The sequence below is a fragment of the Centruroides vittatus genome, unplaced genomic scaffold (genome assembly GCF_030686945.1).
Source record: "Centruroides vittatus isolate TY-2023 unplaced genomic scaffold, ASM3068694v2 contig_481, whole genome shotgun sequence".
Classification (NCBI taxonomy): Eukaryota; Metazoa; Arthropoda; class Arachnida; order Scorpiones; family Buthidae; genus Centruroides; species Centruroides vittatus.
Genome location: NW_027122271.1, coordinates 363091 through 387898, shown reverse-complemented (window position 1 = coordinate 387898; position 24808 = coordinate 363091). Strand labels below are relative to the sequence as shown.

The following is a 24808-nucleotide window of genomic DNA, read 5'->3' as shown; positions in this document are numbered from 1 at the left end:
TTTATATTTTTGACTGTGTGATGAAATGGCTGAAAGTCAGTTGAAACTGTTTTTTCTCAAACTTTCTGTTGGATTGTAAGGCTTCATGGTTTAGATTAAATACTTTTCTAAACTTTATATTTATTTTTAATAATATGTAATAATTTTAAATCAATAGTTTTGACATTAAATGTAAACAATTTAAATAATATTAGTTTTTTCTTAATGTTGTAATCCTTGATTATTTTATTTTATTAATGATAAATTGAATTAAACCTATTTTAGCAATTGCATTTAATCAAAGTCATAAAAGAAGAATTGAATGTTTGAAAGAAATTAGACAGGCAGAAGGTAAATAAAGCAAAAATTTTAAATAAATAATGTAATTTGATTTATGTTTTTATTTTTTTAAACTAAAATATTTATGAATAGATTCATCTGAAATTCCTCCTGAACCAAAGTTTACTGAATCTAAAATAACTCCAGAAGAAATGTGGGAACTTTATTTAAATGTGAATCATCTTTTTTTCATTTCTATGTTGTTGAAAAATTTTCATAAAATATTTATTTGTAACATTTATATGTACATTTAAGGTTTGGCAGAAATTATATGAGCTGGGAAAATATAAGGAACTACAAGAATGTGCAATGAAAGCATGCACCTCATCTATATTTTTTAAAATGAATAAAAGCAAGGTTAGTAGAAATGTTGTTAAACATTTTTATATTTTATAATAAAATCCAGGAAGAAATTTACAAAAATATTCATAACTACAGATAACACAAATTTTAGTCTCTTGATCTTTTCATACCACAGGAATACAAATTACACAGTGAAGTCAACCTTTTTTTATAGGCTCTTTCTCATCCACTTTTCAATTTAATTTTTGCATTTTAGCCAACTGTAATATTTAAACAAAGAAGTGTCTATAGAAGATTCACTCTACTGTGTAATGTTATATTTGTAGGGACAATGCAAACTTTACAATTTTCAAAGTTGATTTTTTTCAAGACAAGGTAAAACTTGAAAGTCAGCATATGCTAATATTTTTTTAAGAATGAATTATTGATAATAGCAAAATTTTTGTAGTAGTTATAGTTTGTTTAATTATGGAATTTAAAAAGTATTGTACGTCAAATAAAATTTATCAAATTTTAGAAGAATGCTGTTTATGATATTTGGATATGCATTTTAATATTAGTTTTTTTTAAAGTGAATTTCTTTTCTTTATTGGTTTGTATGTCGAATTCTTAACTAGAACTTGTGTATGTGTATTTGTGTATATTTATATGTATTTTATTTAATTTTTTTTATTAAATTAAAATATTTTAAACTAATTATTATATATTATATAAAATATTTTACTTTTTATCTCAAAGGAAACAGATTTTTTGGCATTTTTAGCATGTTACTATAATAGATGTCCTAAATATGCATATTGCTTCATTAAAGATCTTGTTACCAAAGTGAGTCAAATTGCTTTTAGTTAATTTTAAAAATTATATGTTTATCTAAATTTAACTTAAATCATTTATTGTTATAGCATATAAACAATAATAAGCTATGGAATTTATATTCTCAAATTGTCATAATGAATAAGGATACCCGACATAATCGTTTTTGTTTGAGGCTGTTGTGGAAAGTAAACAAATTTAATTAAATTGATATTTTCATTTTATTTATAATAAAATTTATTAAAACAGAATTTTTAATATATAAATTATCTTGTTTAATGATTTTTTCTCCCCTCTTCAGAATCAAGATCATGTTCCTTTACAGTTTCTTAATGGACATTCAGCAATGATTGCAGGCACTTACAAACATGCATTAGGTAATTTACAGTTTCTAATAAGATATAAATTTACATAAATGCAGAGCTTTAATAGAGGATATAGAGTTATACATCACATACTCTGCTTTTTTATAGAAATATTGTTTACTCTCTGGTAATACAGTTTACAAATGTATGGTATATTGTATGCATTTTGGAAAGTTATTAGATTTTTCTACACTATATTATAATAAATAAATAAATTTAAGAAGAATCTTATTTCAAATAATCAAATCAATACCATTATTTTTACAAGTCCTATACTTGCTTTTTTCTTTTCAATACAAATTTTAAATGTTGAAGGAAAAAATTGTAATAAAACTATACACTGTTCTGAGTTTATGACTACAGCAATGTATGCATTGTTTCATTTGCATAACTGCAAATGAAATACTGATGAACTATTGTGACAACTTTAATTATAAAATTTTCACATGTTTGCAGAATTTAAACTCAAAATTCATGCAAAGCAAAAGATATGACGTTGCAGTTTTCCTAATTAAATCAGTACTTTGTTAAAATATTCTATGCACTTTTTGTTTTAAAAAATATCAGTTATGTTTTTAAATTATTTGAACTCAATTTTGGATATAATGAAAAATATGACTTATGTTTATAACAAACACAGTTATACTCTTGTAACTGGACACACTGTTTGCAAATTCCCAACACTGAATGGGATTCTATAGTATCTGTTGGAATATCTGAATTGAAAAATCTTGGTATTACAAATTTATTTAGAGTACATTTGTGAAAAATTGAAGTCATACTAATGAAAATGAGAACTAGGGGCACAAATAGATATTTCCAGTATGTGTTTTTATTTGTTTTATTGGCATTTTGCTTGTGTTATAATGTGATTATGTAAAATTTCAGTGCAATCTTATGAACTTATTCTTAACATTTCTATACAGTAACATTTCAGTTTTAACTTTTTCTACCCTGTGAGCACTAAGAGGGCCTTATTTTCTATTCCAATTATTGTTTGGCTAGGTCTCTAATGGTGGTGACCAGGTAGTGAGGTATGGGGCCTTACATATTTGGGATAGATCATTGATTCAAAAATTCTTGGGCTTGACTAACTGGATTTGAAACTAAGTCCCCAGAGTGGTAAGCTGATGCTTTGACATCTTCAACCATCTGGTCATATGTTTATTTTTGTTGTTTTGCCTTTATACATATACACATGTTTTATACAATAATAATTTAATATAAAATGGGCAGTATTATTACAACAGTTTCATTGCTATCTATAAAGGATATGTTTATAAGCAGTAATGTAACAAATAAGTTATTGTAAACTTATTTGTTACATTACTGCTTATAAACATATCCTTTTAATGACCTCATTATTTGTTAACATGATTTTGAGTTTTAATATAATGCTAAAATCATGGATTGATAGGTAAATAAATGTTTTACAGTATTTTAGTGTCATTTAAGTAAATTGATTTGGATTATTGATGAACAAGGTACAAAGGTAGAAATAATAAGAAATAATGAAAAATTTTTGATATCCTAGTTCCTTATGTTTGAATCATTTTCAGGAATACATCAGCTTTGGATAATGGGGTTTGGCTGTGTGTACAACTTTGTTTTAGAAAATTGAATGCTAAAAAATATTAAATCAGTTATAGAATTGTGAATTTCTAGTAGTTACCATAATCACAGTTTTATATTAACATAATTCCAAATAAGTTATTCAAGGCTTATCAGCATTTACTTTCAGATTTAACGTGTGTGTGCAATTCCTTCTATCTATCTATCTATTTAATCTTAAAAATATATTTACATTATCTTTATAGCTCTCGTCAATCATGTCATTACTCTGTGATACAAATTGTACTTTCTTGCTTTTTATTAATGCTACACTATGCTATGCTAATTTCTAACTAGTATCATTTCCTCATTTCATTGTCAAGTATTTTAAACCATAGGTTTTCTAATTAATTCATTTTGATTAAATTTAGTTCTTGAGTCAATAAACATTCAAAATAATGAATTATTTATCATGTTTACAACTTAATATTTTTTATACTAAATAATGTTTATTTTACAAATAAATTTTAAGAGATTTGCTTTTTGTTGTTTTAAAATTAAATTTAGAAGTTCAAAATAATCTTTGTTTTTAGCTAAAACTGTCAATTTTATCTGTATTTTATCCTTTTAATAAAAATTATTCATTTTTGATAAAGTTTAATAGAATAATAAATTGCTATATCATTAAAAGTTAAGAAAAAGATTATTAATATTAATTCAAAATCTTTTTAAAAGAATTTAATTGACAAATATTCAATATATAATGTTTAATAATAATAAGTCATGTATATTCTTAAAATAGGATGAGAAAAATATTAAAAAGTAAACAAAATAATAATCAAAATTGTTGTGGCTGTACATACCTTTTATTGATAAATTTAATTATATAAATTATATAATATGTATTATGCTAGTTTTTGTTTTCTTTTTTCTTTCAAAATTTTTGCACCAATGAAAAATATTACACAAGAAAATATAAAATAAACCTGGAACTAGTTGCAAATATCAAAAGATGTAATCTTTTCCTCTTTCCAGTAAAATGTTTATTAATGGAACAAACAAATGTTTTTGGTCTTATTTATATTATAGGTCTACTTCAGGTCTACTGTCAACCCTATTATTTGTTAATTGTTAAAATAGTTTATTAATGGAAAACATTTATTTGTTCCATTAAGAAACATTTTGCTGGAAAGAGGAAAAGCTTATATATATTTTTTTTGATATTTTAAAAATATCAAAAAAATATATATATAAGCTATGTAATTTAGTATGCTAATTTTGAATAGACACAATGTTAAAGCAATAGTTGCTGCAGAATGTTCCAAAAACAATAATTTTTATTAAATCCAATAAATGCAAGTATGTATAGATGAAACAGTATTTGAACTTAGTCTAAATAGAACAAATACCTTAATAAACATTGCAATTATTTTTAAAGCGTTATTCTCTGTTCACTCTTAATACTCATTGTATTTGTAAAAATTCATATTTTTTTTCTTTATAAAAAATATAAATAAATTATAAATTAGAATATTATGTTTAAGAAGATTAATATAACATATATTTAGTAATATAGGTTTGCTAAATAAGAATTACAATAAAATTTTTAAACTAAAAAAATTTATCAAGTTGAATAATCATTACTTTATTTTGCTTTTTACAATTTTAAATAATTTATAATCCATTTTAATTAAATATTATCTAGGAGAATACATGCCAATTTTAAAGACAACACCAGAAGATCCTTATGTGATGTTTTGTATTGGCTTAACATTTGTCCATTTGGCCTGCCAGAAATTTGCAGAGAAACGGCATTCACTGGTTATTCAGGTTAGATAAATTGTTATTTAGTATGCACTTATTATTATTCTCTTCCAGTATTTTACAAACTGAATATTTTCTTCATATGTAAAGATTTAATTTTATGTATTGACAAAAGTTCAATATTGATTTTAATGAGGATTTTCTACTGAGAAGCACTTCTAGCCACTAAACAATTCATTATTAATTAATATTTAGTAATATTACATGCTTTAGTTGATTTTTTTGTTTTTAAGGAAAATTTTTTAATTTTTATTTGTTTTCCAATATTATACAATTGAATATTTAAAAATTTTTGCTGTTTATTATTTCAAGTTATGCTAAAACATTGTGAAATTTCAAATAATAATAAAAATTTAATTTTGATTTTTATAGAAAATGTGTTTCCCAAAATTTCTTGATGTAGTAACAGAAAAATTCAAATTATGATGTAGTATACTAAGTCAATTATTTATAAAATAACTCTTGTTTCAAATTTTTGAATAAAGATTGCTGAAAAAATGCTGTCTACTTTATATTTTCAGTAGCAGGCAAATATGACAGCATGATTGATGTCATAACATAATATTTTTTAGCACTATCCATTCAAAAATTGTTATACTCTGGAAAAGTTATGGCTACTAAAATAGATTCTTCTTATTTTGGGCAAATTGGAATAGATAGATATATATAACAAAGAGCATTGCAATGAAGAAATTAATATAAACTATTTGATTTACAGGATTTTCATATATGATATTGATTATTATTAAATTGTACTTAAATTATTTTGTAATTAATAACAAAACTAACAAATATTAGTCAAGCCATAGCAAAACTAAAGTAAAATTACATTATGATTTGTGTTTTAAAAATAAAAGTAATTGCTTCCTTTTATTTTAATATTAATAAATTATAAAGCAAAATAATATTTAAAAACAATTAAAATTGAATTTTAATTATTATTGTTTATTTAGTTATTTATGCATACTGGTTTCACCCACTATGCAGGGAATTATACAAATAACAAAAATCAGCACACAACAGCAAAAATCAGCACACAACAAAAAAAAAAAAAAACCACAGTAATACTATAATTAATGAATTATTACAGAATATATATAAACATAAATAATACAGATTTTATAAAACCAACAATAAATAATAAATTAAAAGAAATGTCAACATAATCAAAATCATGGGAGAATTATCTGAAGAAAATTAATAAAAAATTATATATAAAATCACACCCACCTAAAAGCAGAAGAAAAATTAATTATAATTATTATTGTAATTAGAATTAAATTAAAAGAGAGAATAAATTCTATATCTGTAGTAATGCGATTTCTATATTGGACACAAGTACATTTTTTCAGAAGTTTTGTTAATAATAATATAATGAGAATTGCTTTTGTGTGTAATTGACATAATTCTATAACTTTAAATTTTATCTTGTTTGTTAACTAAATTGATGAAGAGGAGGATGTTTAGTGTAGTAAGGTTCTCAGCCAAAGAGGAGGAGTTTCCAAAAGCTTTTAATGTCAATTTTAAGGATATTCCAGTTAATATTCTTCTTGAGTTGAGGATTCAAACAATTAATAATTCAAATCCTCAACTCAAGAAGAATATTAACTGGAATATCCTTAAAATTGACATTAAAAGCTTTTGGAAACTCCTCCTCTTTGGCTGAGAACCTTACTACACTAAACATCCTCCTCTTCATCAATTTAGTTAACAAACAAGATAAAATTTAAAGTTATAGAATTATGTCAATTACACACAAAAGCAATTCTCATTATATTATTATTAACAAAACTTCTGAAAAAATGTACTTGTGTCCAATATAGAAATCGCATTACTACAGATATAGAATTTATTCTCTATATCTTTATTTCTCATCCGAAATTAAGGTTTGAAGCATCAAGATGACTGTTATTGGATTTGATACCAAGAATTTAATATATAGATGCACTCAACATAATCAAAAGACATTAGTAAAAAAAAGTTATTTTGAAGCTTCAACTTTCTGTTAAATATTTTATATTATAGATGTTTCAATAGATAATTTATTAAAATATTTAATTTTATGTATTGTTTTACTTATAATATTACATATTATTTTGTAGAGCTGTGCATTTCTGATGCGATATTATGAATTGCGAGGAGAATGTCAAGAGTCTCTGTATAATCTAGGAAGGGCCATGCATCAGTTAGGTAAGTTATCTAAATTTTAGTTGAGTGCATCAAGAGAATATACTCTTTTCAGTATGGTTTTTGTTACAGGTCTGAACAGTGTTGCTTTACATTTCTACAAAAAAGCATTGGCTTGTCCTCTTCCTATTTCTTCAGACAATCAGGTAAGATTTGAACAACTGATAATAATAATAAACATTTTTCCATACTAATTAGAAAATTGTTTGCAGGATATTTTTGACTTGAGGCATGAAATTGCATATAATATGTGTTTGATCTACCAAGCTAGTGGAGCAACTGCTTTAGCCCAAATGTATTTGCGTAGATATTGTATAATTTAAAAATTTGTATATAAAATTTTAAATTTTATATAATAAACTACTTAAACTTTTTAAAATTCTGTATGTTCAAATTAATTTTATTATATTTTTAATTTAAAGATAACTGACTAATCTGTATTAAAATTAAATCATTCCTAACAGAGAAAAGTCTATAAATTCTGGGAGAAGAAAATAAAAATACTAACAGAATTTTAAATGATAAATTCTAAATAATAAATATTAAGTTTATTTATGTATAAATTTAATTCAAAGAATGTTTTCAATAGAATTGAAAAACTAAAAAAACTATTGATTTATTCATAATCTTTACATTTTAATTTTAAAAAAGTTTTGCATTGATTTTTTTTGAATTGATGAGTTAACAAAGCTGACAAGGAAAACAGAAATGAAGATAATTTGTTTTACTATGAAATTCCATTAATTATACACATGCATTAATCAGTTAGGTGAAAGAAGGAAAATTTAAATTCAAATTTTCTTGCATAAAGATAATTTTTTTTTGTTTTGGAAAGTTAAGCAAGTTACCACTGATTTTCGTTAAATCAGAAATTGAATTATAACTTAAATTAGTTTTTCTAAAAAGTAATTAAAAATAGCATCGATAATTAACACGAGCTTGTTTTGTATGACAAAGTTTATTACTTTAATTGAAAGTATTAAATGCTAGCCATTATTATGTTGATTATAAAACAGTTTATCTTACAACTAATGAATATTTATTTACAAATTTTGTATCTATGCAATTCTGCATTCTTAACTGCTATTTCTTACTTTAAAACTTTTAAATTATGTATGGAGGATGTTTTAAGAATCTCACAGTTCTTGACAGTCAAATTTATAAAATACTGTATACCAAAATAATAATGTATATCTATATATTAATGATACTCTTAAATATTTACAGGTTTTGTTTTTCCTGGTAAGAAAGCAATGAAACTTATATGACACTTGTCTTCTCTTGCTAGTATACTAATCCATTAAGAAAAAAAAGCATTAAATTTTTGCCGACAAAGTCGAGTATGTTTATCTATAAATATAAGGACAGATTTGTCTACAGAACTTATCAGCAAGGAAAAGTGTTTGTGTTATAAACGAACATTCTTCCTCGCTGATAAGTTTGCTGCTAAATATTCACAGATTTATTGACAATATGGCATAAATCTGTAGTACAGTCAATATTCTGATTAACTGCAGATATGTGGTTGATTTGGAAGGTAGCATGTTGCTTACTTGTTCCTTTTTTATAAATTGATTTTTAGAGATATTTTTGCATGTAATTATATCAAGAAAGTATAATTATTATCAATAAAACAATATTTTGAAATGGTTTCATTAAGCTGCTATTCTTCACTTCAAGTATTTCTTGAATATTACCATTTGAATCTGTATCAGAATGTGGATAAGTCTCTGTAATTTGATTCAAATGATGTTTAAGCCCCAATAGCCCCTCTTGGATCTGCTCCTGCTCAAAACAGAAGAGTTTAGAATGTAATAAAAGTTAGAATTTAAATTGTTTCTTGTGTAAAATTAAAAATGGTCAAAGTGTATAAAACCCAACGAACACCGGTAGTTGGTCCTGAGCTCATTCCCAATCAACAGGAATTTTCCAGATTTTCTCCACATATCTAACACTTAAGGGCCAGTTTCTCAGAAAGTCTTCCCAAGACACACCTGTCCTGGTAGACCGCCCTTGTGTTGAATTGCTTTATCCCATCAAGTCAATAGCAAGTATTCAAAAATTTTAATAGATGGTGAAAAGAAAAAACATTGCTTTTCAAGAGGAATAAAAGCTTTTCTAAAATATTAATATTTGTTTTGCATTTTTATATTTATCTAAATAAAAGAATAAATACATAAATTAACTCAAATACATTTCATAAAATTGACGTTTTGAAAATAAATCTATAAAAATCGCTGAAAGTTTTGGCCGAATGAAAATGTCCTTATTACTAACCAGTAAGATGTAAAATGCACTTTTCTACATTCTCCACAGAAAAATCGGTTAATGTTACCTATGGTTCCAAGATGGCGGCTCGTCTGATTCCAGCAAGGAAACAGTGGGGACGCACGTTCTAACCTAACCTACTAACCTATTCTAATAATTTTGTTGGTAATAATTATGGTAATTATTAGAATAGGTTAGGTTAGGTTAGGTTAGAACGTCCCCACTGTTTCCCTTCTTCTATTTGCTGGAATCAGAGACGAGCCGCCATTTTGGAACCATAGGTAACATTAACCGAATAATTTAATCAATAAAATTAAAAAGTGATAAATTCATATATCAATGATTATTTTATATTAACGAAAAAGATGATGATTTTATAACATTAAATTAAACGAGCAATTATTTATTGTGACGCGTCACAATGCGGGACTGCAATTCTTAATCATCATCAAAAATTACGTGATTTTCTGTCCAGACCGGAAGTTCGTATGTAGTTAGAGACACCCGGGCTCCTAATTTTTCCAAATCTGGTCTCGATTTTCATTTGCTTTACACTGATATCAATGAAGGACAGATGGAATTTACTTGTCTGCAATTTGAAAATTGCAGCCCAGTAACGTAAGTTTTTACGCCTGATGGCCAAGGTGGTTAAATTGATTCCCTTCGGCTAGTACGAGCGTGCCCCTCATACATTCACTCGTGCAATCCTGGAAGAATATCTTTTGCCTTTGGATGGTTGTTTAAATGGACGTCCTATATACGTACACAGTGTTTCGCAAAAGAAACGAGCCATAGGAGATTGTGCGGAGAAGCTCGTAGACAAAGCATCAGGGGCAGGTGTAGGGTGTGCAGATCTGAAATGATCCATCGTATAGGCATATACGATGGATCATTTCAGATCTGCAATACTGCCAAACGGAAATTAATTGCACATACCAGGTATGTGTGATCGAATCATTTCGTTACAGGCTAGCCACTAGTACACTGGTTAGCCTGCAGCAAAATCTCAGCATCCACTCGACTATTGCAGCTACAGTAACTGTAAACCACGTGCCTTATTACTTTACTCATTGTGAACCAATAATTTATGCAAATAAGCAAATCCATGCAATCATGGTTAGTAACAGCTATTGTTGCACAGTCGTTGTATGGTAGACGAGACAAACGTGCTTCCAATTTTTACAAGAATCCTGGAGTGTATATGATTGTTCGATCAAAATGGTTTACACGATTCAGAAACGAGTGGAACTTGTTCGAACTTACGGACAAAGCAACGGCGCCAGACAGACAGTAGACATTCAAATAAGCTAAAGCCACGCCATTCTGTTATTTTGCGGCTCTACCAGAAATATGTTAAAATGGGATAGATACGAGGCAAAGAGATCGAGAAACTTCATTGTTACAAATTAGTTATGCAAGAATTAGTTGCAGATGATTTCGATCGCACGGTTGAATTTTGTGAACTCTGTTATGGGGTAATCCTGCTTTACTTCATTGCTTATGCTTCTCTGACGAAGCGACTTTCTATTTTAATGTCGAGTCCACAACATAATTGTCGCTATTGGGCACCCACGGATCTTCACGACGCTCGCATAAGCCAAACTCAAACGCCACAAAAAAATAAATGTTTGGGCTGATTAGTGGAAGACAGAGTACTGGACATTTTCTTCATTAAGGTGAACCTAACTGGGCCCCAGTATCTTTTGATAGACGCATTAAGGGGAGGCCCATATACTTCCTTTGGACCTCTCTTTAATGCGGCGATAAAACCAGCGCTCGAGGGTGTTGCATTGCAGGAACAAGTCACTGGGGTCACCACTTTTGATATGGGCAGTATAGTCTATCTACAGGACGGAGCCTCTGCTCACTTCCAAATACAGGTCAGAAATACTTTACACGTACTGTTTCCTCAATGCTGGATTGGGCACCAATGACCCGCTAGATCCCCTTATGTAACACCCCTTGATTTCTTCTTATGGAGACATTTCAAAGTAATCGTTTACCGTGAACCATTGCAAACTGTGGATGAACTGGGAGAAAACATTTCACAAGATCGACGAGAAATAACCCCTCCCCCTCCCGTGTGAGCTGCAGTTTCTTCATTTTATCATCGACTGTTCCAAACGAGAGAAAAACAGGAAAGAGAAATTACGTACTAATATTGGTGACGGGCGAGTATTAATTCCTGAATTTTGCATATCATTAACCAATAATAATTCTAATACATAAACACTAAGTAACTAAGTAAAATTAATAATTTATTTACAGTTTACATCACCCAACGAATTACTGCAAGGAAATTCTGTCGAATTATCTTGCCCTTCACGAGCTTATCTTCTTTCCTTTAGTGACCGTTAAATTAAATACTAATTGTCAATCCTGACCCGTGCGCCATTACAAACCCGGCATGACGCGGCAGGACATGATTGTGTCCCTGATGCTTTATCTACGAGCTTCTCTACGCAGTCTCTTATTGCGCTTTTCTTTTTCAAAACACCGTATATAATACTACAATTTTGAAATTAACGAAAGCAATTTATTTAGCAAATTCTTCAAAAATGGAATTACAGTATCAAATTTACAATGGTCGATACTTATGATTTATAAGGCAACTTCACAATACAAACACTACCGTGTTTGTATTGTGAAGTTGCCTTATAAATCAATAAGCATTTTTGTTTTGAAGTTAGTTTCTATTTGTTTTTATATCATTCTAGAAAGTTCTATAAAACTCAATACATTCGTACATTAATATTTACGTGTAGTACCACAATAGAAAATCATACTGATGCTCCATTGCTGCAGGTCAGTATGATGCAAGAAAGTATAATAATGATAATAAGCACTTTCATTTAGTATTTTGTGAGGCAATTTTCGATAACATTGTCTTTATATTTGCATTAAGTATGTGGAGTAACACGAGGAATTTCTTAGTAATAAGTACGATAAACTTATTTTCTATCAATAAAAATTAATATCAGTTTTCTATAAAAATGTTTATTGTCTACATGATTCTCTAGCCACTGTTATCTTTAACTCAATCCACTATAAATAAAAAAAGAAGTTATGTAAAGAAATTCAGATTAATGGAATAAATAGATTTTTATTAGATGAATATAGTTATATTGAGCGAGATGTGGCTTAACATGGAGGACAGGCAAGATGCACGTCTACATAACTAGGCAGACCAAGTCTAGAGAGATGATGATGGAATCATAAGACCGTCTCTATTTCGGCTATCTCCATCCTTCCACCGGATGGCAGGCAGGAGCTGGTGTTATAGTAGTTGATATGGTTACTTGTCATATCTTCTGGGTGCATCTTGTTCCTGTAAAAACAATTTTGCCAGCTTTGACTCGCTATTCGAAATCTGTTTCTTTCGCGTCATTACTTACCTTTCCGACAGTTGTTTTTCCAGTTGACGAATCCTCATATTAGCCATGTCTAGCCGATATTTAGCCTTCCATAATTGGGTGTCACAGATGGGATCTTTGCAACGATGGTGTTTCAACATGTCTTGTGCTTCGTACACGGCACCCCTAAAGCTTAACGATTTCCCCATACTCTGTAGAAAGTTATAATCGTAATCTATAAAAAGTTACATTTACGAAAAAAGAAATATATATAATATATATATATATTATTACTTACTAGGCTGAGAAGTGTAAAGAACCCGCCATTATCCTTCCTAGCCAAGTGCTTTCGAACGTATCGGAAGTAGAGATGCTCCAAAACCAGAATGATGATAGTGAAGAGAACGCCACAACCTAACAAAAGGAAGGCGCTCATAAATTGATTTATGTCCAAGGGGTTGCTGGCGTTTCTCTTGTGTTTATTAGGTTTACAAACACCTTGTAGCCAGAACCTTTGGAAGCGCTCAATATCTCCTAAAGAAAAACACAGTTATAGTAGTCGAGATGGAAAGTAAGCTGCATTTTTAAACTCTTACCGTTTTCTTTATATTTTATCATCATCTTGTTGAAGCGGTCCAAATATTTAGATTTTTTTGGAAATGCGAATCCGTATCCGGTCATGGAATACCAAGATCCGGCCGTCAGCAATCGACATTCGTTATCCTGTCCTACCAGATAATCTAAGACCGTTGCATCGTATATAAAGGCATCCAGTTCCCTAAATATAAAACACTATCATCCGATAAACTAGAATTTATTTATGAAATTATAAAAGTCGTACAGATCTTAAACTTAAATACTTATTTAAGTCGAAATTATAATCCCTCGCCACACGAGATGACCCGACAAGGAATTCGTAAGAGAGCTTTTACCGGAGAGCCATATTGCCCGCGAGAAACACCGAGAAAATATATTCTAGACAATAAAACGGTGACACACGGGTCGAAGTAGTCGATGGACAGTGGGGAATATCGAAGGAGTGACTGACAGTTCTCTGACACTGCACAATCGAACGTAATAAACATGTTATGTCGAGCGCATTTAGGCCATCTCGTCGATAAAATATGAAAGGAAAGATTATTCTGTCAAGAACGCTATTGATTACGTTGTTCTAACATTTATTGCACGACGAGGAAAGTTGATTTGAGACAGACTCTTACAGAAATTGTACCTAGAAACGATTACGTCTCTAAGGCTAAAAGACGTTTCGTGTGTGGAGAATTAATGTCAGTTGTCGAATTGTGAACGTGACAACTTGTCTCCGAGGAGAACTTTCTAGGGAATTTAATTCGGAAATACGGCATTCCTGAACCAATACAAGACGTTCTGTCATTCGAGCCCCGTTTCCTGTAGGAAGAGAGCCGAACAATTTAAGATATAGAATGTCGTTGCTTTCTGATTGATGATTGATAGAAGAGAAGAGCAAATCGTTACCCTTGTTTTCACGGATAAAGTAATGTTTTTAATGTTATAAAAATAGTACACCGTTTTAAAATTGTTTTATTATAACGTTACTCGTTTAAGGATGGTTCCGAATTTTAATTGATCGTCGATCTCATTACCATAATTATACGACCTAAGGCTACGTTTTATTATGGCAATTCCGATGTAGGCGCAGTATTTATTATTGTTTAACCCTGCGTGTAAGTGCTAAGTTATAATGCATAAACAACAATACTAAACAGGAAAAGTGGTCGATTAATACGACTTTTCTGTTTTATTATCGGAGTAAATTAGTAAAGTTTTGTCAAGTTGAAAACTTTGGTCGATATTTGCGGATACACGGCACTTCAGTGATTGGTTAAGCGCTAATCAGTCAATTTGTTTTTCTCTCCGCTTCTCTAAACTCCTAGTGTATCACGTTCGGATTGTATTTTGTCGTCGCATCCTCCTCTTTTCTGTAGTGTTATCGTCGGAAGTGTTCGCGAGGTGCCTTCCGTATTTTATCTTACGGAGAGAAGCGTGACAGGCAAATCTATAGGGTCATCCATCGATCGGAAGTAAACATGACAAGAGCGATGGGATTAAGCTTCTGAATTTGACAATATCTTTAAATTCCGTTCTAAATCGAATAAATCAGAAAGGAGGAAAGAACATTTGCATATTGGTGAATAGAAAAGTGGAATTCCTGTACAGTACATGACACCGGTTACCGTTAAGTCGAAAGGGCATCGAGTGTAGATCCATGTTAGCAAAGTACGGAGGTTGGATCCTTTCCGTTGTAGATGAATAATTCAAGATTCGTCCAAACCCGGGATGCTTAATCCCAATCGAAGTAGAACGGTTAGACCTTGACCCGATTCCTATCGATTTTTTGGTATCCGATGGCATCAAGGTGAAGAAACTTACCTCGAATTTTATATCTACTCGTACTCACCCCTTTTTAACGGCCTTGATGCCATCTTGAACAGTTTCTCTGTTGTATTTTTTCATATAATGGTATAACTCTGGTTTGTTTTGCTTCATAACCGCCTCCGTGTTACCGTTGGGAATGGTTCCGAAACGGAAAGGTGGATGAATCATCATCGGATTCTCCAACTGAAAACAGAAATTGGAAGTAAAAAAATAGTATCGAGACAAAAATGAACATTTGGAAAGGAATGTTTCTACGAAAGAAAAAATAAAATAAAATAAATCAATACGTTGCGGCGAAAAACAATTGTCGAGAAGAGGAGGAGGAGGAGGAGGAGGAAGAGAAGAAGAAGAGAGAGAGAGATAGAGGAGGGAGAGCGAATGTGATTTTTCTGGAAAGAATACATTAACGACTAAAACGTAATAAACGATACATTAATTAATTGTTAAGACACATTTTCTTCCATAAATAAAAATAAGGTAACACTGGGCATATTTTGTACAATTTTCTGAAACACCCTACAACGTACAACTCAAGCAACTCAAACGTACAGTATAATTTTATGCGTGTGGACCTCTAATGTATTTCAAAATCCCAGGACTACGCCTATACAAACAACAGAAACAATCGAAGGGCTTGTGTAAACAATTGGGGAATACGCCAAGAGAAACACTTAACACGTAGATATGCAGAAGTAAAATAATTAATTACTTAAAAGAGAAATCAATTCGTGAGTTGAAAAGCTTTATTACGGAAGTAACTACGTGACTGGGAGGTTATTAAGAATTCTTTTCTTTACGAATCTATCGAATAAGTGGAAATTATTATTATTTGAAAATTTTCAATTATAAATCTATAAATAAACTTAAGGTTTATTAAATATAATTATAGCTTTACATTTACAACTAACTTTATGATCTTATGTTTCCACAGGAGGACATTTTCTCGGTGGTATTCTACATTCGTGTGAAACTCGGTGTTACGAATTGCACGGAGAAATTCCTAAAAATATTAAAATGACAGATGTATAATTTAACATAAACTAATTAGCGAAATTATAAGGCATGTATACTTATTCTCTTGTAACTTGACCCATTCTAATGCTTGAAATTAAGAGTTAAATGTTATTTAATTTCAAAATTAAAAGTAATTACAAAGTTAGGAAATTATTTTCATTCTTTTTATATACGAAGCTGCTTATGGCAATTTGTTAGTTACGATCGAAGCGTGAAATCGTTCTCTGGTCTTCATTACGATCGAACGAGTTCTGGATGAAGTTTGACTTTTAATCGTGAATTCAATGCCTGAGAGAGACGACGTGGGATCAGGACTTCTCCAAAAGCATAAAAACAAGTAAATAAAATCAATATAACCTGATTTATTTATTATTTTTTTACACATAAGGATGCTTCTCACTATCAGAGACCTAAACCAAATCTCGTCTCCTCTATTTAACGTTAAGTGGTAGTAGCTTGCCACGTCTTAAATCACACTAAAAAATAATGTTTTGGTTCTATAAAGTGTGATAATTTGGCTTTAAAGATGTATGAAGCCTAATTTGTGACAATGTTTACCGTTCTATTCCTTTAAGAATTAAGATCCGGACGGTCGTAAAACGAACGGTTCTAAATAACTACTACATCAACACCTTTGCATATAAATAATAAATTCGAGTTTCCTAGAATAAACGAACGCATTTTTCCACGCTTAAACACCAACTCTTTCCGAAACGAATTAACTAAAGTAGAATCAGTAAAATGATCCTTTTAATATATTGATAATGATAATTTGTAGACGGAATTAACCGAATTATCTCCATGTTCTGTCCTTTATACCGGATTAAATTTCTCATTTAATTATCGCATTATCCGTTTATTATATTTTTAGAACTTCGGTTTGCTTCGGGCTATTTCTACATTTATTTTAATCCTTTCGGTCTTAAGACGTAAACAATTTCCATTTTTTTTTTTTTTTTTTTCACTTTAAGCAACTCATTAAATTGTTCTTAAAGCTTAGAAATTACAATCCTTGTTAACTCAAAATATAAGCTGAAAATAGAGTAATTTTGGCTTTATTTGATAGCTTTGAGGACCTGTCACGAATGTGGGAGGCCTCACGTTTCGCCAAAATATTAACCATAATTGTTTGAGATGACGATTTTTCATTGCTTTATCAAATGATATTGTTATTTTACATAAACTTTCGGGTATTTCCTTGTCTAGGGCCCGAACTAAATGGCCTCCCTCCCTTCTGTCTGGTCGAAATTCAATATTGTTATATAATTGGAGCTTGAAAGATGTGAAACGAAGCCTAAGGTAGATACAAATGAGAATCCTTATCCTCATTCGGAAGCCATAAAAATGTATTAATAAAATTAATAAAACAAATAAAAACAAGTTTTTAATTTAGGCCCTATATCACTCGTGTGTTTGTTTTTTTTTTTTTTAAATATGGATTCAATTTTAGGGCTTCTCTGCGTGTGGAATCCTATCCGAATAGCGCTTCTTGTCCTCCGCTATCTAAACATGATTGCAATTAAGCAAATTTATGTGCGATAATTTATAGCTGTTAATTATCGATCTAGCTTTATAATCAGAGCCTGAGAGAGAGGTGAAAAGGCCAAAGGCGAATGTGGCCATTACATTCCGCCGAGAGCCAAAAAAAAAAAAAAAAGTGAATAATATTATTTTTTTCGCAATAAACTTTAATGTAAATCACTTTTAAAGCATATAATTTACACGGTAATTAAGTTTTGGGGCCTCTTCGTGTTCGGTGGCCCGTGCAAAACAGTCTCTCTCTCTCTATCTGAACCCGCTTGTAACGATATAGATGCTCTGTTAATTATTATTATTGCCACATAACTGGAAACATATCGATGAATATAATCATTTAAATTATGATACTATTCATTTTGATGTAATTATTCTTATGGATAATCTTTAAATATCACGAAAATTGTTCCAATTATTCATTTCCCTCTTTCTTCGGGCAGCGTAAAGCCAAAGAGACGAAACGATTTCAATCCTAATCAAAATACGTTGGCTTTTGAATTTCCATAATCAATTTTTATTATTCTGAAACCTTTTTTCCCCTGATTTATTCTGTAAATTGAAATTTTTGAAGGAGGAATTTAAAAAAAAGAAATAAAAAGTTAATTATCTGTTGAATGCTCTTAGTCCTATAAACTCGTAATCGAGGAGAAGATAGGATACTTTAAATCTCTTATTTATTTCTATAAAATTCGTTTAAAATCTTCATTCGAATGAATTCTAATCAAATTAAAAATGCAGTTTTTATTTATTTAGTAAATTTTCTAAGAATTTAATATATACTTTTTCAGCAATTTTTTGTTCAATTTACAAAAAATAAGGATTGAAAGTTTCTCTATAATAGAAAACATGAGAATTAAATTGTGAAATAATATTTACTATTGGAAAGATTTAACAAAAAATCAATAATATCCTTCAATTTCCTTTAAAATTTGAGAGATTTCATTAATTCTTTTAAAAATATTACACTAGAAAACATCTTCTATCTCTTATTTAATTATTCCAATTGTTGTTGCGAGCCTTCTGCCTAGTCTATGGCCTCAGACATGCAAATGTACTGTATGTATCGATCAAGTACAGTACATGGAATCCAGTACTATTGTGCGGTTTTTATAAACGGGATCTGGCAAATCCTCACTAAGCAAGAACCTTGCACACCTCGAACCCATCACGAAATGAAAAACAATTTAGCATTTAATATCCTGGAGTTAAGTGTCGTTGAATGAACAAGTCGCATGCCTTTCGAATTATGTACAATATGCTAATATATTCTTCGAATATCATAAACGAGAATCTGTAGTATTTGCATTTATCAGAGTAAATCCGTGCCATGTTATATTACTATTGTTAACTTAAATCATCCTTTAATCTGGATAAACCGCCATTAAACTACGGCAACACAAAGCACGTGCCAACTGGATTCCATACCAACCATTGTTAGGTATACCAACGCCGATTACCTGCATAAATTAACTCGAGTAGTTAAGTATAATTTGCATATAATAAATTCGAGTGCAATTAAACTAGCTTAAACATATATACTACACTACAAATCAAACAATACAATAATATATATATATATATACGATGACAATTCACCTATAGGCTGACCCATTAGTGCATCAAGTTTAGTGTACCAATGGTGGTTTTAGATTGTACAAGGCCCTAAGCAAGCGTGAGGCACCTTTTATATAGGTCTATATAATGTATTTACATTAAATTGCACGTTATATGATATAGAACAGGGTCTACGTATTAGCTAGTTCTGGATTCAAAGTACTTCACTAGTGTAATGTATTTATAAGTTATGTTCCTAAGGTTCCTAAAAGCACGAGTCCCTATATCTTTTAGTTTTCCCAGCTTAAAATAAAGCTTAAAAATTTTAAATTGATTTTTATAAATACCGTAAACAAACAAAAATGCAAGTGCAGATTGTTTCAAGTACACTGCTTTTAATGATTTCCCCCATCCTTATAAGTTTTTTAATGAGAAGACTTCATACTTTTATCTAGCAGAAATACATGTAAGGCCCTAAGACATTAGCCTTTGGATATGCAAATCCAATTCCTAACTGTCGTGGGCGTAGCGTAATACATAATGGATACTTTATAAAGGCCCACTTTGTGCCTCGAGGTGGAAAAAATAAAAAAAAGAATCAATAAATAACTTATTTCTAGCATAAGGGACTTAAAATGTAAATCCAACACATTAAAATAATTCAAAACTTTCACTACAATTTTAAGAATTCTCTTTCACATAAAAATACAAAATTTATCGATTATTTAAAAAATATATACAGTATTATTAATATTTATGATTTGTTTTTCTCGGACATTTTATCCCTTTTCATAACTTTCTAGCATTAATTAGCCGAGGATAACTTAACACGACTTGTTACGATAATACTTCTATTGTTACTTTCATTTTGGTAACTTTAAGCAAGACAAAGTGAATTATGGGAGACAATGACTTGTTCGAAACACGAATAAATTGATTTTTTTTTTTTTTTTTTGCCCCTTTCTCGAGACTCCTAAAACTTGAACGTAAATCAAAGTCTCGGGTGATGTCCGGGATTAATTAAGAATGTAAATTATGGAATAAATAATTCATCTCCGAGAAGGAAAAGACTAAGAAGAGGCAAAATATAAGCACATTTTCTAATATGTATCCACTTAATCACATCTGTGGATCCGTATGTATTTACTTAATCAGAGTATTGAATGATCCAGATGTATCTAGCATAGAATTCTTTGTGAAATTTTAAATTTTGAATGATAGATGATGGGTTTAACGTTGACAAATTTCTTTAGACACATCTGCTCCTGTTAATTTGAGACATTTTTTTTTTTTTCTTTTTAAATAAATATTTTATGAGGAGCTCCGCGTTACAATGCGGTTTCCGAAGCAAAATCTTTGCAAAAAGATGCATTAAAACTTTATAAAAATAAGGTTTTAAATTGATGAAAACTACACACACGAATTGCATTCGAGTTAAATAATTTATTTAATTTTGAAATAATTTTATTTTTTAAATTCTTAAAGAATTAGCTGAATGCCTGCAATATTCGGATTGATACATCGAAATACAGAAATTTGGATAAATAAAACTATTAGTCGGAATTGAGAATAGACATAGCAACTGGGAATGAATAGCATCGAAGAGAAGATGGAAGAGGCTCCCTCGAGCTTGATTAATCAAAAAGAAAAGTAGAAAGATTGGAAGAACGGTAATGAAATTCCATTGCAAGCGGTGAGACACCTCCAGGTTCTATGTAGTTCTAAGCCAATCACCTCGTACCTCGTTTAATCTAGAATATAATTTTAAGCAAATAATACATCGTGTTAAATTAACCGACTATTAATCAACCTCTAGCTAATAAACAGATGTTCCTGATTATTATTTAAACGTATTGATGATGATAATTTATTCTTATTTTGCATTAACCTCTCTCATCAAAGCACTGTTTTCGTATTTAATTTTGCAGATTTCATTTCTTTTTTTAGTATTATAAGTGTTTAAAATATTTATCTTCGGTACTTTTAACCTTATTTTAATACACTTTTATAACGTGAAATGTAAGGGAGCCGCGATCTATCGGTTGGAAAGATGCGCGATTTATGATTTACTTTAGATAATCGGCATTACTCCGTCTCGAGAATATCTTTTTGTTAGATATTTGATTTGGTTTTTATAGTTAGAATGAAAACGAAAGAAACTCGTTTGAAAGAAATAATCCCGTTACTGTAAATGGAATTTTCAATAAGTCGAGAATGAGGATATATCTACGAACCAACCTAAGCCAGTCATGTATCTAATAATAATAAATCGAAGACATATTCTCAGACTGAATATAACTAGTAAAAAGAAAGAAAGGAATTCTACAGCAGAATTTCGAATGCAGTAGCAGGGGAAAAAAAAAGTTTCCTATACCACAGATGTGGAAATTTGATTCACCATGACAAAGCTTTAGCCCATCTCTATCCGAACATAACTTTTGTTCGAATCTTCGTTCTACTCTCTATTTACAATTCCTTTATTTATTTGTCATTTGCAATTTGAAAAAAAAGGAAACCGACCGATGTTAAAGCAGAAAAAAAGAAAAAACCCTTGCCAGGTTTCATACATAAATGTTAATGGATCCTAGAAACCTCCTATTGTTACCTACGGTAAAGGGTGGTCTAAAATACTTATTTAACCATCATAAAGACTAAATAATGGCCGTCTTATTTAAGGACTTTATTACTTTTGAAGCATTGCACAAATCGTTGGAGACGAGAAATCTTCTTCGACGTCTTTCTTACAAAACGAATACGATTACCCGATTTTTGGCCAACCTGTATATCACGGAATACGTGATCCGGAAGATATGTAATTAGTTTAATTATCTTACACCGAACACGTTTAGTAAATCATTTCGCTTCAGTAAATTCGCTCCGTATATAAACTGTTAAGTGCGTTATAGTAGGAATAGCATCTTTCTTATACAGTTTAAAAAGTTTAAAAGAAATTTGAGAGGAGAAATATATATATATGCAATTACATCATAAATCCTTTATAAAAAAAGGCTTTAACTTTATAAATGAATCATTGAAAATTTACGACTTGTATAGGGAATACCTTAGAGATACAGAAAGCTATTCTCTAGATTGCGAATTATTTATTATTATTATATCAAATCATTCCTTTTTTTATCCTTTCTTCTCCTCCTCCTTTCTCTTCTTTTTCTGTTTTAATATTGACCACGGAAATAACCGAAACTTCTTAACTACTAGCCACCATTTCCCCCTTGTGCATTAATTATACGTAACGTTTCGGTGGCTGCAGATGACACTTTTCTGTTTAACATCTGCTTCGTGTCGAACGTAACGTCGTAACAACGTATACAGTTATATAATATTAAAAAAATATCGATCTGTATTCGGTTCGAGAGATAATATAACGAGCTTCGAGTCGAACCGTTCGCATCTTATTTTCTGAGTTGCAGTCAAACATTTGCATTTCTTGCTTTAATGTAAAATTTAAATGTCTCTAAGGTTCAATATTTTCGTACGTTTCCAATTATCTTATAAAAGCTGAAATTTTTTTGTTTTTATTCAGCGTATCTCCTGGGTGTATATTCGTGAGTGATGATCCATCCTCTTCCTCTCCTTCTCTCTCTCTCTTTTTCCTCTTCGATTTTAATAAACAAATTTAGTACATAAATTCTCCTTTCGTGATTTTCAATAAATATTCCTTCTCAAAGTAACTCGCAACTTTTCAATAGAATAAAAAAAAAATAATAATGGTTATTTAATATTAAACATTTACCACGGAATTATATGTTTCTTAACGTCGAAATTCTCATTTAAACTTCGTTAAATAATATTTATCTTCTTACATATTATATTTACAAAAAGTATATTAATTTATGTAACTGATCTGCAATGTAAATTTAATTGAAAAAAGAATTTTCTGCGGTTATTTTTCGCAATATTTTTAAATGGGTGGAAGTTAATGGAATCTCGTTGGTAGAGAAATAAAAATAAACTAATGTGTTGAACCCAATAAAGGTTAAACGATTCAATCGATGATACTATTTTTCGTTATCGATCACATTTTACAACGTTAATTCTTATCATTATTTTATTTTTAGTATAGGTTAAAGCCATCCTCTAAGCTTCAATTTCTTACAATTGTCTGCGACACTCGCATTTCCTTCATTCTGCTTCGTGCCTCGTCTGTAAAATCAAGAATAATTGACAAAATGCTCAACTTTCCGCATTAAAGATATTTTCCAGTGACCTTTTACATTATTTCTCCTAATACAAATCGTTATTTTTCTCCCACCATTTTACTTTAATGCTTTTTTCTAATTTTATTTAATCGCCTTTTCTTTTCTTCTTCTAGATATAAACTTGCCTGTGTTTCAGCTAATTTACGTATCATCAACTGTAAGTAAAAATATCATTTACAGTTTTATAGATCGTAATCATTGTTAAAATACTTTAATTCTAAGTAGAGAATAGCATTATCGTAATTAGAAAATAGGAAAAGAAGATGCTGGAGATTCAATTGGATCATTATAGATAAACTCTAGGTTTTTTATTTAAAGATATTTTAAATATTTAAGGGTTTAAAATATATATATATATATAAAATCTGTTTATACAGAAAATAATGAATAAACTGATGTATTTTTTAAAAAGATTCGAGAAAATTATCTAATTTAATTATTTTTTATGTTAAAATGAATAATTCATTTCGTTCGTAATTAATAATATTTATTTGTCATTCGTATTTGGCTGTAAGCGAAAACGTATTAAGCTAGAGAAATTCTTATTTTTCACTTTCTTCTTGGTAAATAAAGTGTGTCTGGTATAAAAATGAAGATTAAGTCGATATCCTGCATTGTGACAAATACTTTCCTGTCATTGGAATGTTTTGAATATTTAATATTCGATTCGTATCCTCAATAACCGTACCGATTGACAAGTAGTGAAAAATATGAACGGCTTTACACTTATTTTCCTCCTTTTTCTAAAATTACTTTGTTTTTTTTCTTGTTAAAAATATTTTCCTCTGCAGCATCTTTTCCAAGCTCAATAATCTCTAACTATTGTATGTATTATTTATTATGTTTATTCTACTTTTCCCCCTCTTTCTGTATAACAGTCGAAAAGAATAAAGAGAAAACAGTAGTCAAGCTGTATTCTTTTTCGTTCTTTTAACAATTTCTTTTCGGTTTTTGTGCATCTGATATAATATTCACCGGTCCTTCTACTTGGCCAATCCTCTCTAAGCATCTCGTTGCATTCAATTCTATTTTAAAAAATTCGAGTGAATTTGCAAAGTAGACATTGTTATTCCTTTCTTTTAAAATCGAT

General features: G+C 29.8%; 2 protein-coding genes across 2 annotated transcripts in view; one reads left to right on the top strand and one right to left on the bottom strand.

The window, feature by feature from the left end:
* LOC136977866 (general transcription factor 3C polypeptide 3) overlaps positions 1 to 7740 on the top strand; it is a 40349-nt gene extending 32609 nt beyond the window's left edge. The window contains exons 18-27 of the mRNA XM_067273457.1: positions 265 to 330; positions 412 to 491; positions 574 to 675; positions 1360 to 1446; positions 1524 to 1622; positions 1736 to 1811; positions 5056 to 5180; positions 7277 to 7364; positions 7434 to 7507; positions 7574 to 7740. Coding sequence (XP_067129558.1) covers positions 265 to 330; positions 412 to 491; positions 574 to 675; positions 1360 to 1446; positions 1524 to 1622; positions 1736 to 1811; positions 5056 to 5180; positions 7277 to 7364; positions 7434 to 7507; positions 7574 to 7684 — 908 coding nt within the window. The 3' untranslated portion in view covers positions 7685 to 7740. The remainder of the gene's footprint in view (positions 1 to 264; positions 331 to 411; positions 492 to 573; positions 676 to 1359; positions 1447 to 1523; positions 1623 to 1735; positions 1812 to 5055; positions 5181 to 7276; positions 7365 to 7433; positions 7508 to 7573) is intronic.
* A 4829-nt stretch (positions 7741 to 12569) lies between these two features.
* LOC136977880 (glutamate receptor ionotropic, NMDA 2B-like) overlaps positions 12570 to 24808 on the bottom strand; it is a 28196-nt gene continuing 15957 nt past the window's right edge. The window contains exons 12-16 of the mRNA XM_067273471.1: positions 15420 to 15580; positions 13579 to 13760; positions 13281 to 13516; positions 13025 to 13194; positions 12570 to 12957 (exon numbers count right to left, since the gene is read on the bottom strand). Coding sequence (XP_067129572.1) covers positions 12843 to 12957; positions 13025 to 13194; positions 13281 to 13516; positions 13579 to 13760; positions 15420 to 15580 — 864 coding nt within the window. The 3' untranslated portion in view covers positions 12570 to 12842. The remainder of the gene's footprint in view (positions 12958 to 13024; positions 13195 to 13280; positions 13517 to 13578; positions 13761 to 15419; positions 15581 to 24808) is intronic.